The sequence below is a fragment of the Gossypium hirsutum genome, chromosome A09 (genome assembly GCF_007990345.1).
Source record: "Gossypium hirsutum isolate 1008001.06 chromosome A09, Gossypium_hirsutum_v2.1, whole genome shotgun sequence".
Taxonomy (NCBI): Eukaryota; Viridiplantae; Streptophyta; class Magnoliopsida; order Malvales; family Malvaceae; genus Gossypium; species Gossypium hirsutum.
The window spans coordinates 46178695-46194341 of record NC_053432.1 but is presented as its reverse complement, the minus strand read 5'-3'; the positions used below and the strand labels follow the sequence as shown (position 1 = coordinate 46194341).

The window sequence follows — 15647 nt, the reverse complement described above, 5'->3', positions numbered from 1 at the left end:
TCAGAAAATGGTTTTTTGCTTTCATTTAGATTCATTTATCAGACTGTAAATCTGTTTTATTAGACCACCCCATCAAACAAATTTCATTATTTTACAGGATTTTATTTACATTTACATGTGGAATGGTAACATTTGGGCTATTTACGAATGTTTCTTTTCCTTGACTGTTCCTCTGGGTATCTTGTTAAGAAACCTTTTGTACACTTTGCTCCCCTTTCTAGTCATTTGGCCAGCATGATAATCAACTTCATCCTCATACCGAGTGTACAGATATGGCAGTGTTTCCATGCTCACAAGCCCTTTAAAGAAAAACTATTATTGCTTGAATGCTCTCAATGCTTTAAAAATCATTAATAGTGATATGATTAAATCTTACCAATGAAGAGAAGGTTGACGAAGTCGAAACAAGATCCAATCACCGATAGTACGTACAGAGAAATAATGACCAGAAAGAAATTGACAGGATCATTCCCACTAGCAATGTGGAGGAGCTTTTGAAGGAACTGATTGAACCTCCAATGGAAGAAGTAAACAACTTCACTGAAGGCAGCTTGATCCGATAACAACTGAGGGATCATTGGACGTTTCCTTGGAGATGAAATGTGAATCAATATTAGGTTTGGATTAATGAATGTTAGGGTTTAGGGTGGGGAAGCAAAAAGAAAAGGAGAATATATATATACCATCCAAAATAATCAGCAGAAATGCACCAGATGAAGATGGCAAGCATGGCGGTGATGGAGATGTGACAGAGGAGGGTGACGAAGTTGTACTCGACCACCTCGAAGAGAAACCAAATGGTTGTCACTGCCGTTAACAAGGCGGCTGATACCTTTGGGTTCCTCCATAGTAATACATCAGCAACTGAAATTTTTATTTACTTTTATTAGACTCCCATTAACAAAATTTAATATCGTTAATTAGCCAATATTAGTTCATTAAAAATATTTAAAAAAATATATATAAATGAATTTATTTTTGATGTGGTCTTATTATAAAATAAAATAAGTTTGTTTTCTATAAAAGGTTATTGATAATGTCAAAAACATCCACGTAAATGATTTATTGACAATATTAATATATGGTATGAAATATAAATTTAATTAAAAAAGTATTCTTACTTATCCACTATTTTCATATTAAATTTGTTTTTTTTTTAATTGCTACCACAACACAAATAACTAAAACTTTGGTTGAAATTCTTTTCGATTTCAGTCTGCAACACAAGGCTCTTTCATTCCAACCTTATCACCAAACACAAAAGTAGTGAATATATATGGGTATGCCAAAAGAGAGATGGAAAGAATACCTTTTCCTCCACCAAGAATGGCATGCATAGGCCTTTGGCGTCCAAAGAGCTTTCCCCGTGGGGTGATCTCATTCTCGGATTCTGATGATGAGTCATATATCGGCATGGTTGAATTTCTGTATATGTATATATGGCTTTTGTTGTTGATGCCGGAAATAATGTGTCTGTGAATCACCAGTTTCATTGAACCAATTTTATATACGAAATTGGATGGGGGGAGGGTTTTCTAAGCTTGGTAAGAAAGTAAGTGAATAGTGGGCATAAAGAAGAAAGGAATGGCTTGGGGCCTTTAATTTCCTTTGCAAGGGTTATTACTTTGCATGCCCGCCACTGATCATATAAAGTAGTGAATCTTATTTTTCCATCTTGCCTTAGGAACCCCCTTCACATATACTCTTTATTAACAGGGAGTTGAAGTAGCTTCTGCTTAATTAATAACCCTTTTCCATTAGCTTTTATTTCAGGCATAACTTGATGCCTCCAACCCCACTTATTGTTCTTTCTATTAACTTCTATATTGTTATTAGAAAGGCGTCTTCATGAATAATCATTTCCTTAATCTAAAGTCACCAATTATAGTTAGATGACATATACTTTACTACATCAAGCCATAAGAGGTTGCGTCTCCATAGGCTCAAAATATGAGCATTATTTTATGATAAACCCGACTTGACAAATAAAAATAATAGTTGGATTGTCTTGTTCTCGATTAGCAAAATGAATTTTTAATATTGAAGTCTTTCTTTGGTTGTTTTATGAACTTGGCTTCATTTTCTTTGTGGCTATTCTTACATTGCAATAATATATAAAACCAAAAAATTTAGAAACAAATTAACTAATATAACTTTTGTTGCATTTTATTATTTATAAATAATAATTTTAATTTAGCTAAATAAATTTAATTAATAAAAAATTCATCGTAAATATTTTTATTCTATTAAAATATTTGTATTTAGAGTTGGGGGCTCGGATCAAGCTTACTTCAAACTCAATTTTTTTGGGGTTCGAGCTAGGACCAAGCCGGGTGGGCTGTAATGAATTCAAAGAAGTTTGAATTTTATAATTTATAAATATTTTAATTTTGAATGTAATAAATCATTTTACTTTTATACAAAGACAACAAAATTTAAATTTGCTTTATAAAAAACATAAATTATATATATTTAATAGAGTTCTTTTATATAAAATAAGTAAAGTGCTTATTATATAATATTTATTATGCTATGATATTATATAAATTAATGCAAATATCTTTTATTTTTTTATTTATATCTAATTTATAAACATAATACTCATATTTTAAAATATTTATTCCAAAGCTCAAATATATTATACTAAGTTCAAACTCAAATAATATATGCATTATTACACAAATTAAAAAAAAAACTAATTATAGCCCAAATCTCAAGCCCAAAATAAAAAGAAATTAAACTTAATACATAAATACAATTTGTAGAAGTTAAAGCCCAATTGAAAATCTAATTCAATAAAAAATAATATTTTATAAAATATATTAATTTTTTAATAATATTTTATGTATTTTCAGTTATAATTATAAACATGTATTTTAATATACTTAAGTACACATAACTGTTGATGCTATGGGTGAGTTTGAATGGGCGGTGCGTTTAACTGCGGTTAGTGTAAAAACAGCGTTGGCGGTGAGATTAGATATTATAGCGATACTGTACCATGAGACAAAAAGTAAACTAAACGCACAGCACCATACCGCCGTCCCAAACCCACCCTATATCACATACTATAATAGTAGAGTAGTAGATAACATATTAATTATTACCATATATTAATTATTATTATTATACTAGTTGAGATATGCTCTAAGTCACTAAACATTTCATATACACTTGAAAGTTAGCCCTTCTACTATATTATATAATGTTATACCATATTATATAGTATATAATATATTAATAGTTTATATATATGCATCAATGATTAAACATTATAATATCATGTAATACTATATCTTTTATTCTAATCTATAATATTATAGTTATATATAATAGTAGTACATTATATATTATTTTGTTTATTATTATATTATTTGAAATATGCTATAAGTCTCTATACCTTTCATATATTTGAAAGTTACTATATTATAAAATGTTATATCATATCATATCATATCATATATTATGTAATATAATAATAGTTATATATGTATTGATAGTTATATACTTTATGAATTTCATAATATATTTTTGGAATAATATATTCTATTTGGATATTTTATTTTTTCTTTTAATTGTTAAAAAAACTTTTAAAATTTTGAATTTATATTGTTATAGATGTTTTTTTTATTAAAATGTATGGTTTAAAATTAATTTAATAGTAATGTTATTAATATCCTATAATAAATTAGTTACTTGTGATAAGTATAAGGTAAGTTATCATATTATTAAATTAATATATATTTTCATTATATATTTTAATTATCATTAAATTTAAATCTTATAGATTATAATAATTAATTTTTTGGTGAATTACAATAATAGGGTAAAGCCTGAACAACTAACGCGACTTGAACCCAGCTCACACCTAAGCAGTGAACGCTCTTAATTATCAGGTCATCACATAGGTTCAAATTTTAATAATTATTAATTTTATATATTTATTATAAGTATATAATTATAGTATTAAAAATATTTTATATAAAATTAATTTTTTTTAAAATCACTTTATAAATTAACATAAAAATATTATTAATTACTTTTCCTATTAATAAAATTTTAATATAAATATCCAATGCATTTTAATAAAATAAAGAATTATTTTTTGTTTATATATATCTTTATTTTAAGTAATATCGTAAAAGTATATTAATTATTAATGTCTATTGTGATTGTTAAGTTATAAATTTGAGCTTTGGGTTGGATTTTTTGGGGCTCGGGCCATATCAATCTCAGACTCAAATTCTTACGTACCCAGACTTTTCTCGGGCTCAGACTTTTTCTGGCCTCGGATCTGTTACGGATTCGGGTTTTCTCGAACTCAGATTGCCAAGACTTTTTTACTCGGGGTTGTTTTGCGAACTCTACTTTTATTGAATGAACTTATATATGATAAATAAGTTAAATTTAATATTGAATTATTTCATATTAAAATTATTATCTTTCCATTAATAAAAAAATTAATTATTTATATAATAACTAAATTTTATAAACAATACATTTATATAATAATCTAATGTATTGTAATTATATTGATTATATATTATCTATTAATTATGATGGTTAATTTATTGACTATTAAGAAAAGAAAAAATAAAATTGAAGAGTGATGAGTTTAATTTACAATAATATCAATTTTTTTAATAATTCGTAGAATGGTTAATGATGTTTAAGACTTTTTATTAGAACTATATTTGAATGATTAAAATAATTGACATATGTTAATCATTTTAAGTAATATTGCTTTGTATAACTTATATAAAGTAAACATTGAAAATCATAAAAAATCTTTAAATATGATTAGAAATATTATTATATTTGAACTATTAAATGAATTAATATATTTAAATTGTTTTAAACAATTAGAATAACAAATATATTTTACACTGATCACAATAATTAAAAATATAGCACTTAAAATTTTAAACATGTAAAATGACATACAACACATGTGACATTAGAGACTAGTATTAATAAAAAACATGTTTATTAATTGACAATTATTTTACTAAATTGATATTTAAAACATAAAATTTAATTGACATTGAAAAAGACACGATTTGCACATTGTTCTAACTTTGATGTTTGAACTACTGTTGGTATAGATAATTTAGTTGGCTACAAAATAGATTCATCCTAACTTCTGTTAGAACTGATAATGGGACACAACATATTATGAGAGGACAATTTTAAGACAAAATGAAGTAAGGAAAGAAATAACATGCAATATTTGTCAACACAGTTAGGATTCATCAATCCTACTTCATGGACCGTCGTTTAGAGAATGATTTTATTCCACAATTTGTCCAAATCAACTAATGGCTAAAGTCCAAACTATCCTTAGAAAGAAAAAATCCTTGGAAAATCAGTCATCGGATCAGAAAATCAATTCAACTCCCCTTTTTCTGTGAAAATGCACAAGAAGCTCCCCCTCACTAAGAGATCTTCTCCAAATAGCGAATCATGTCAACAAACTTGACCTTTTAGCCACTCGTATTAAATTTTAGCATTAACTGAATTATTTAAACTTTCAAGAACTCCAACACCTAAGCCTTTTGGATAACCAAAATAGAAGAATATGTTGCATTTTTAGTTAGAATGAGAACAATAGTAGATTTCATATTAGCTCAGCAAAATTTTTCTTTGTTAGCCACCAATCACTTCAATGTCATAATCAAAGCATGTTGTTTATTTAGCAAAATAACCTCCTAGAATCAATAAGAATATAACAATTATAACAACATCCAACAATATCATATAAGATGCATCAATTCAGAGTATAAAAAAATTGAAATCAACCATAAGTAAAATTAGTTGTAACAACCTTAACCTATCTTCATCGCCGGATTAGGGTTATAGAGCATTGCAACGCATATCATAACAATTTCTAACATTTAATCATTCAAATATCAAATTAACTAACATATAATCAAATTCAAAAGCCATTCATTGCATAAATAAGTCGGACTTACAGGGCCTTAAAAATAATATTAGGAACAACTACGGACTAATTTGAATCAAAACATAAAGTTTTAGAAAATTTAAAAAATTTTGAAAATAGGAGTCACACGGCCATGTGACATAGCCCAGACCGTGTGGGTAATCGAAGTTTGGACACACAGCCGTGTCCTAGCCCGTGTGAGTATTCGAAATAGGGCTATATGGCCGTGTCACAGGTCGTGTGCCAAATCATGTGTGCATTCAATGTTGGATCACACTGTCGTGTTGTATGCCGTGTGCTAGACCATGTTACATATTGATTTGAATCACACGGCCATGTCACAGGTTGTGTCTTAGACCGTGTGAAACCTGCACTTAAGAACAATAATAACACACTGTCATATGATTTGGCCGTGTAAGGCACACGACCGTGTGATAGACTGTGTCTCAAGCCATGTGCTGCCTAGATTACCTCTAATACAAGCCACTTTCTACCCAATTGCTTATGTGCCAAGACATTCCAAAAACACATGATTACAGACCTTCAAAACACAATCAAATATACTCAAAACATCCCAAAACAATAAACCTATGTTCCTAACCAATGTGCCATCATTAACACTATAATTCAAACACTTAAACAATCCAACATTTAGGCTATGTTATCAAGTCACAAGCATATATCAATTGGATGCTTTTAAGTTCAAAATCTACCTTACATTCAAGTCAAAACTTACCATTTCTCTACTCATCCATTCATATTCAAATACTTAACACCTATACAAGGTTTATACCAAATAACCAAACAACATAACAATTCCATACACACACAATGTCTTGACATAATCATATTTAGCTATTACGAAACATAAACATCATTTCATCCACCTAACCATTACCATATACATGATCTATTCAAAACATATACAACTTCACCTATTACATGACAAGTTCCACACCATATTTGAATTTTCATACCAAACCATGAACTAGCACATTATTAACTAAATCATATATTCATCACACAAGTAGAAACCATACTACTTGTAATAAGTACTTAAAACATATACAAGATACTCCTATTACATGCCACATATCCTAAAATTAAACATTTTCAAAATCGACCAAAAAGAATTTGGATAGTGTGATATTTGCGTTGATCCAATCGCCCGATTCCGCAAAATGTTATCTACAATGAAACATGAAATGAAACAAGTAAGCTTTAATAAGCTTAGTAAGTTCACAGGTTAAAATGATAAAACTTACTAAATAAACATAATAAATCATTTAATAACAATGTTAATAGACATTAGTCCTACCAACCACAACCAATCAATGGTGAGTTATACAAATATACAAGCTAAATAATCCATTCAATCATATGAATTCGATCAATATCAAGCCACAATATACTATCAGAAATCAAGCAAATATTTATACAATTCAATATGCAAGTCATTTAACCATCTTAGATCTGTCCGATGAATGATATAACAGATATGGATACACAGTTATCCACTGAAACACACCAAAACGCTCCAAAGCCAAACCAACTGAAAACACGCCTTGACACCAAGTGCCTTGCCCGCAGGCTAACATTCTTCCAGAACACACCTCGGTAGCAAATGTCAAGCCCGAAGGCTTTACATTCGCTCCCAGTAACACGCCAGAATCATTATAAATATAACACGATCGTTCACAACAAATGTTGGACTTCGGTATATTCAGTGGACAGGAATAGATCAGGAATCATCATCTCATCTCAAGTCAGACCCATACAGTGTGCGATATAACCTATTGACATGCCAATTATATCCTATCCAATGTTCATCCAGGCTCAATATAGGTAATTGTATAACATTTTACAATTCAGTTCGTTTTCTTACCTTATACCAATTTATTATAATTCAATTACATATATATATTTATTAACACACCAAAACTCAGATATCAATATAATAATATAAATCATATCTAATTAAATCGTATGAACTTAGCAAGGCTTAACTGCAAAGATAGCAAAATTCAGGAACTAATAAGCAATTTTATCTTTTCCACAATTTTCTACCGGTTCATGATCTATACGATATTTTATTTCAATTATCAGCCCCAAATGTTTTAAAACAACTTAATTTAAAGTATATAACTTCTTAGTTGACATTTCACACAATTGCCCTATACTTTTATACTTTATTCAGTTACGTCCCTAAACCAAAACAAAATTATTTCAACAATTAAACCCATTATGCCGAATGCTAAACTGCTCCAAATTAGCCACCAAACCTTTTAAATTTTATAAAGAACCCATGCTAAATTTGCATACTTTCAATTTAATCCATAAACTTACAAATTATTTAAAATTACTTTGTAAACTAAATCAAAATCAACCCCAAGCTTAAAACCAACCCAATTACCACTAAAAAGCTTCAAAATATCTCAATGGCATATTTTTTGTACTTTGATAATTTCAAAAATTAGCCCCTAAACTAATTAGATTTTATTACTACTAGATCAAAACTTAAATTTCATGAGAAATAAATCAAGAAAACCCTTACATGCATGGGAGAGAAGCAAAGCCGAAACTTCAAGGTGCTAAAATGGTGTTTCGGTTCTCAATTTGGTCAATGGAGAAGATGAATACCATTTTGCTTTTGTTTTTATTAATTTAATGTTAAATTTAATAATATTTTAAACTATAATTTCAATTAATATTCATATAGCTGGCCACTGACTTTAAAAAATGGCCTAATTGCCATCTAAATCTTTGCAATAATATTTTCCATCATTAAACTCCAATAAAATATTAGCAACTAACTATTGCACTTTTTACGATTTAGTCCTTTTTCCTTAATTAACCAATTATACATCAAAATTTCTAGACCAAACTTTAATACACCTATATAATAACTTCGTAAATATTTTATTTAAATATTTATAGGCTTGATTTATAGAAATGAGGTCTCAAAACATCATTTTTCAAAACTACTTAACTTTAGAGATAAACCATTTGAACTTAACTAATCATTCAATTAACTAAATTTATTACTTCAAATTTTACAATAATGCTATATTTGTCTCGTAAATATTAAATAATAACATTTACAGACTCACTCGTTGGATTTGTGGTCCTGAAACCACTATTTTCGACACCACTGGAAAACATACTGTTACATTAGCAGTATTACTCTCCTTTACTCTATTCATCCCTAATCAGATTACTTCAAGTTGTTTAGAGGAGATGAGATTAAGAGCTACCTTTTTAGCAGTAAGGGTTGTAACTTGTGGAACAACAATATCATTTTCCAGAAAATCTAGATGGAGTATGCCTAATCTTCGGTATATTTTCAATATGGTCATATGAGTTGCAATCTCATGCTTTACATGAGCATTGATCAAATGCTGATATTTATAACTCAAATATGCTCGATCATTCCTCACACAAATTTGCCTATGTTGTGATATCCTTATTCTATTCGTTGTTCGAACATGTTTAGCAATCGGGCTAAAATTCTTTCAATCTCATATCATTTTAAAACAGTAAGATCTAAAGTGCCCTTCTTTACTACAATAATTACATACACATTTTCCTTTCTCTTTGTTACATATATGTTGTTATCTCGGTGTTGTTCCATTAATTGTTGCAATATTACATTGAATGTTCCTTGTACTTCTCTTATTTGATCATTCATCAACTTGTAACAAATAGATCCAGTATGTTCGACCTTTCCACAATGGTAACAAACATGTTTTCTATTCTTCTTTTTACTTGTCTGAAAGGAAGAAGTAGCAATCATCGTATTATATTTAACAAAATTCGTAGGAGAAATGGGTTTCTTAGAAAGTTTGTTACAACCAAGTTTGAATGTCCCAAAAACTAAGATATTTTCACTTTACCTTCCATATTTTTTTAGAATAGCTTTAACATCATTTAACCCTTACTCGTTTGCTTTCAAAGTTACATCTATTTTAAAATTCATCTTATCCTTTTCTTTGGTAGTTTCATAAAGTATTGTGTTAATCTTCTTAAGATTGGCAATAAAATCATCTTTTTGTTTAACCACAATTTCAAATTCTTTCTTTTTTCTCCTTTGAGAATGATAACTTCTTCCCTTAAGAACTCGTTTAATTGGCACAAAAATTCTATGTTCTTCAACATATGGCTAAAAGCTTCCTCTTGGTTGTTGAAAGGAACATCATTGTCATGGTTTGAATTTGATGCTTTAGTCCCTGAAGGTGGATGTGAGATAGAAAAACCTTTCTTCTTAAACTTCATTATTGCAAACTGTAGCTCAGGATCTCTTTCAATTGCGTTTGAGGCCTGCTTTGATACTGAATGAAAAAGCCTTTGTTTGCACTTCATTTCAACTTTGGTGTTCAAATTGTTGTTGGAGCAGATGACTTGGTTGGTTACAAAACAATTTCATCCTAACTTCCGTAAAAACAAAGAATAAGGTAGAACAAATTATGACAGAACAGTTTTAAGATAAAATGAATGAATGAGAGAAATAACACACAGTATTTGTTAACACAGTTCGGATTCCCTAATCCTACTCTATGGAGCCTCGTTCAAAGAATGATTTTATTTCACAATTTTTTCGAATCAACTATTAGCTAAAACCCAAATTACCCTTACACCGACAAATATTTGCATCCCTAATATTGAACTCAAATTGTTACAAATTACTCTCCCTAAATACCTTACAATATATTCAATAAATTCTCCAAAGAATACCTAAAAGAGTTTCACAAAATATCCTAAGGAAAACACGATAAGGATAAGGATAATGATATTTTCTATAAGGAAAACTTGAGCCAGTCATTCTTAGCAACAATAAAATGGGCTTTCACCACGTTTATGACTTTTCTGGTTTGGCCAAAGATAATCATTGCCATTTTATTATCAATAATGCCAACTTAAAAGAACTTTGACTGGAGCAAGCACTTGTTCTAATACCAGTTCCAATAGTCCATGAGATAACAAGAGATAATTGAACACACCATGGAACAGTCAAAAGTTCCAACAAAAATCATAATGATATATTAATTTCTTGATTTTATCATGACATTAACCAAACAATAATTAAAAAACTCATATGGCAACTCTTATAACACTTAATTGCTAGTACTTAATTAGTGATTTTGCTTTTTTACTAGTGATAAATTATAGTTATCATTTTAGATTAATTATCATTTAGGCTATTTTTGTTTCATTTAAAATAGCTTTGGAAAAATAATTTCTAGAAAATAGATTGCTTTCCTTGAAAAGCTAAAATGTTGTGTTTGATGGTTCTGGATAAAATATTTTTTTGTTGTTTGACAAACTTCCTTGAATTTTTTTAAAGTTTTTTTTAGTAAAACAAACATAGCATAAATTATATTTGCTACAAAATATTTTTCACGGAGAGCACACAAACAACACTTCAAACACAACTTTCGAAGAGATAATTTTGTATTGTAATTTCATTGAAATGTAAACTATTCAAATTTAAAGATAAGCGATATCTTATTGTTTTAAATTATTTATTGCTTGAAATAAGAAAATATTTTACTATTAGATTAAAACAAAATAAAAATTTTGATTAGATAATGTAACACCCCGAACCCGAAACCGACACCGGAGTCGAACACGAGGTGTTAACTGGCTTTAGCCCCTTACAAAATTTATTTTCCAGACACTGCCCAATCTGTGTACTAGCCGCTTTAAAAATCATATCTTGAGTTTCGTAACTCAAAAATCAGTTTCGTAATTTTCCCAGAAACTAGACTCATGTGCCCATCTATGTATTTTTTCTAGAATTTTTGGTTGGGCCAATTAGTACAGTTTATTAGTCAAAGTCCCCCAAGTTGCAGGGGTCGACTACACTGACCTTTGTCCATTACGACTGGGATATCTCCCTGCACGGGGCTTCAATACTGTTGCCGTTTGTTTCTATGAAAACTAGGCTCAGAGAGAAATCTGCACATATTTGGTACGACCCCTAATTATCTCTGGTTAATTTATAATGAATTTCCAAAGTCGGAGCAGGGAATCCAGAAACCGTTCTGGCCCTGTCCCACTAAAATCTGATTATCTCTTAATATACTGCCCATATGATCTTTTCGTTACTTCCTCATGAAAGCAGACTCATCGAGCTTCGATTACATAATTTATTCATCAATTAATTCCACTCCCACTATTTTTAGTGATTTTTCAATCTCATGACACTGCTGCTGCCAGCATCTGTTACGAAAGTAACTAGGTCCATTTCATGCCTACCCTTGATCCAATTCAATCGAACATTCGTGCCATTTTCGCATGGCTTAAAGTTTACATGCCATAATTCAAACACAACGTACTAGCTTATACATGCCAAAATGATCTTCTAAACACACTAAGAAGAAAGTACCAAAACTTGCTATCCGGTGTGATGACTTCAATGACGGCCCGACCCCGCAAAAATAGATGAGACCAAGCAACCTATAGTGGGTGACAAGGAAACATCGAGTGAGTTTATAACTCAGTAAGTCATAAGCAATGCACTACCATCTATCAACAACATTATCACAAGAGGAAACAAAATGGAACGAGACAATTTACTCCATCCATACCGAACCATACCATAGTTCCTCCAACTTATCAATTCAATTTCATATCAATTCATGCATTCACATTCTATATACTCATCAATAGGACATTGAAGCAATTTCATAAATCGATTTATTTTCGTTACAATCAAACGACTATACGACCTTTCACCCATCCTACGATAAAACTTATGTACGTGACTTCAAGTATATTTGTCACATAGGTTCGAACTTACCGAGCTCAACACCAAGTATAAGCATAGCACCTATTAGCCACGTGCTCAAGACACTTACCCGACCCGCTGTCCGCGATCGACTCAATAGTGTCGCACACATAGTGTCCATAATGATTCACGAATGTATATTGAGCCCGCACACTCAGTGCTATACAATCAAATCGCACACTTAGTGCTACATAGTTAGACTCGCACACTTAGTGCCGCATGGTCAATTCGCACACTTAGTGCATCATATTCATTTCGCACACTTAGTGCAACATAGTCGAATCGCACACTTAGTGCTGTACAATTTAATCCCGCGCACCTAGCGCCAATCTCATGGTCATAAATGGTTATCCCGCACGTTTAGTGCCGAGATCAACAACTCATTACATCTTACCTCTTTTCATTCATTCAACAATTTCATCATCACATACGTACATGCATATATATATGTATATTTATTCATTCCAATCAGCATCAATACATACACATTATGACCATTTGAAATAATACCCACTACATGCTTAATTACTTACTTTATGTTGGGTAAAATAATTCCGAGTGGGCTACTCGATGACCTTCGATTTCCCCTTGTTGGACGCCTCTCCTTTAGGTTCTTGAGCTTAAATAATACAAATAAGAGTATTCAATATTTAACTCAATAACATGAATTTATTTATCACATTCGGCAATCACACATCATTAAATTTTCAAACCAAGATGTCATTATATGACCACATATACACATATCCATATACTCAAGCTCAATAATTATAATGTAATATCATGTACCCACTTTAAGTATATTGCCGAATATACTTAATCATACATACACCTAACCAAAACAATTTCCTAAAATCTTCATATCATTTATACACTAGGCCGATTGCCCTCACCAAGTTCACCTATGTTCTTCAACAATTCCTTCATTGATCAAGCACATATTCGGCTAAGAAATGGCAATTTTAGCAACCTTCGATTTAGTACTTAACTTTTACCACATATCAAATAACTCATTTCCTTACTCATGTGACCACGTATATTCGGTCATGCATACACACATAAAATCAATTTGGAGACTCTATCAATCCCACATACATTCGGCACCTTCATCCACCATTCTACCAAGCATGTAACATTCAAACACAACCAAACTCACATTCGGCCCTAGCTCATAACAAGGTAGCCGATTCTTTTTATAGTTCAAACATTCCTCTATCATCATTCACCTAACTTTAACATGAAACCACAAAACTCACCATTTCTCATCCAACTAACATGAACAACAACCATTCCTTGAACACTTTCTCATGACCGATTGCTCATGTTATCAACAAGATTCAAGGTTTGAACATGGGCTATTTAAAACATGCATGCATCTCAAAGACAACATCAAACATACCTTAGTCTAGCAAACCACCCTAGCCGATTTTCTCAAGCTCTTCCCCCTTCCTTTTTGCATTTTCGGCCAAGGATGATAAAAGATGAACAAATTTTTTCTTTCTTCTTTAGAACATTCGGCCAAGGGGAAATGAAGAAAGATGGACACTTTTTTTTTGTTTTTCCTTCTTACTTCCACGGCAAAAGGGGAGGAAAGAAACAATTACCACCCATCCTTTCCTTTTTCCATTTCTTTATTTCCCCATACTTCTTATTATATTTCATCCTACATACCTCACTAGGCCAACATGTTCCCAACATGTTTCCACCCATAGCATGGACGACCACTACATATTAGGGAGGGGGAATTTGACATGCAAGTCCCCTTTTTCTTCCACATGCACTAATAGGTCCTCATGCATTGACCTATCACATTTTAAAATTTTCTCATATAAGTCCTATTGACTAAATTCACATGCAATCGACTAAATCGAAGCTTGAAATTTTCACACATTCATGATTACATATTCTAGATAATAAACATCGCATTCAAACCTTTCGGTGACTCGGTTTAGCGGTCCCGAAACCACTTCCCGACTAGGGTCAATTTTGGGCTGTCACAACTCTCCCCCACTTAAGAAATTTTCGTCCCCAAAAATCTTACCGGTAAATAGGTTTGGATATCGTTCTTTCATCGAGCTCTCGGTTTCCCAAGTAGCTTCCTCGATCCCGTGTTCGAGCCATAACACCTTTACTTTCTGTTCGGCATCTTTAATCAAATCAACTCCGAAAATTTTACTTTCACCAAGCTCAGTCCAAAATAATGGTGTGCGGCATTTACGCCCGTACAAAGCCTCATAAGGTGCCATCTTAATACTTGATTGAAAACTATTGTTGTAAGCGAATTCAATCAAAGGTAAATACCGTTCCCATGAACTACTAAAGTCGAGGATGCAACATCTCAACATATCCTCAAGCATCTGAATTATCCGCTCGGATTTACCATCGGTTTGGGGGTGAAAAGCGGTGCTAAAATGCAGCTTGGTACCCAGAGCTTCTTGCAATTTCTTCCAAAATCGCGAGGTGAATCTCGGATCTCTATCCGACACGATAGAAATAGGTACTCCATGTAATCCCACAATCTGAGTAACATACAATTCGGCTAGTTTATCCAATAAAAAATCCGTACGCACGGGGATAAAGTGAGCCGACTTAGTCAGCCTATCAACAACAACCCAAATCGCATCCTTCTTACTTGCGGACAATGGCAGTCCGGACACAAAGTCCATTGTGACTCGGTCCCATTTCCACTCGGGTATCATGATCGGCTGAAGTAACCCTGAAGGCACTTGATGTTCCGCTTTCACTTGTTGACATATTAAACATCTCGAAACAAAGTCGGAGATGTCTCGCTTCATACCATGCCACCAAAACCGACGTTTCAAGTCGTTGTACATTTTCGTGCTCCCCGGGTGAATTGACATTCGGCTACAATGGGCTTCGTTCAGGATCATCGGAATGAGTTCCGAATTCCTTGGAACG

The 15647-nt window shown here is 31.5% G+C and overlaps 1 protein-coding gene across 1 annotated transcript; it reads right to left on the bottom strand.

Annotated features, from left to right (window-relative positions):
• Nucleotides 1-1679, bottom strand: LOC121206632 (reticulon-like protein B9). The gene is made up of 4 exons (XM_041077666.1): nucleotides 1310-1679; nucleotides 684-864; nucleotides 377-588; nucleotides 1-299 (listed from the first exon to the last, which is right to left on the bottom strand). Exons 1-4 carry the CDS (start codon nucleotides 1491-1493, stop codon nucleotides 142-144), a joined length of 735 nt encoding a protein of 244 aa, XP_040933600.1. The 5' UTR covers nucleotides 1494-1679; the 3' UTR covers nucleotides 1-141.
• Between the last annotated feature and the right edge of the window lie 13968 nt (nucleotides 1680-15647).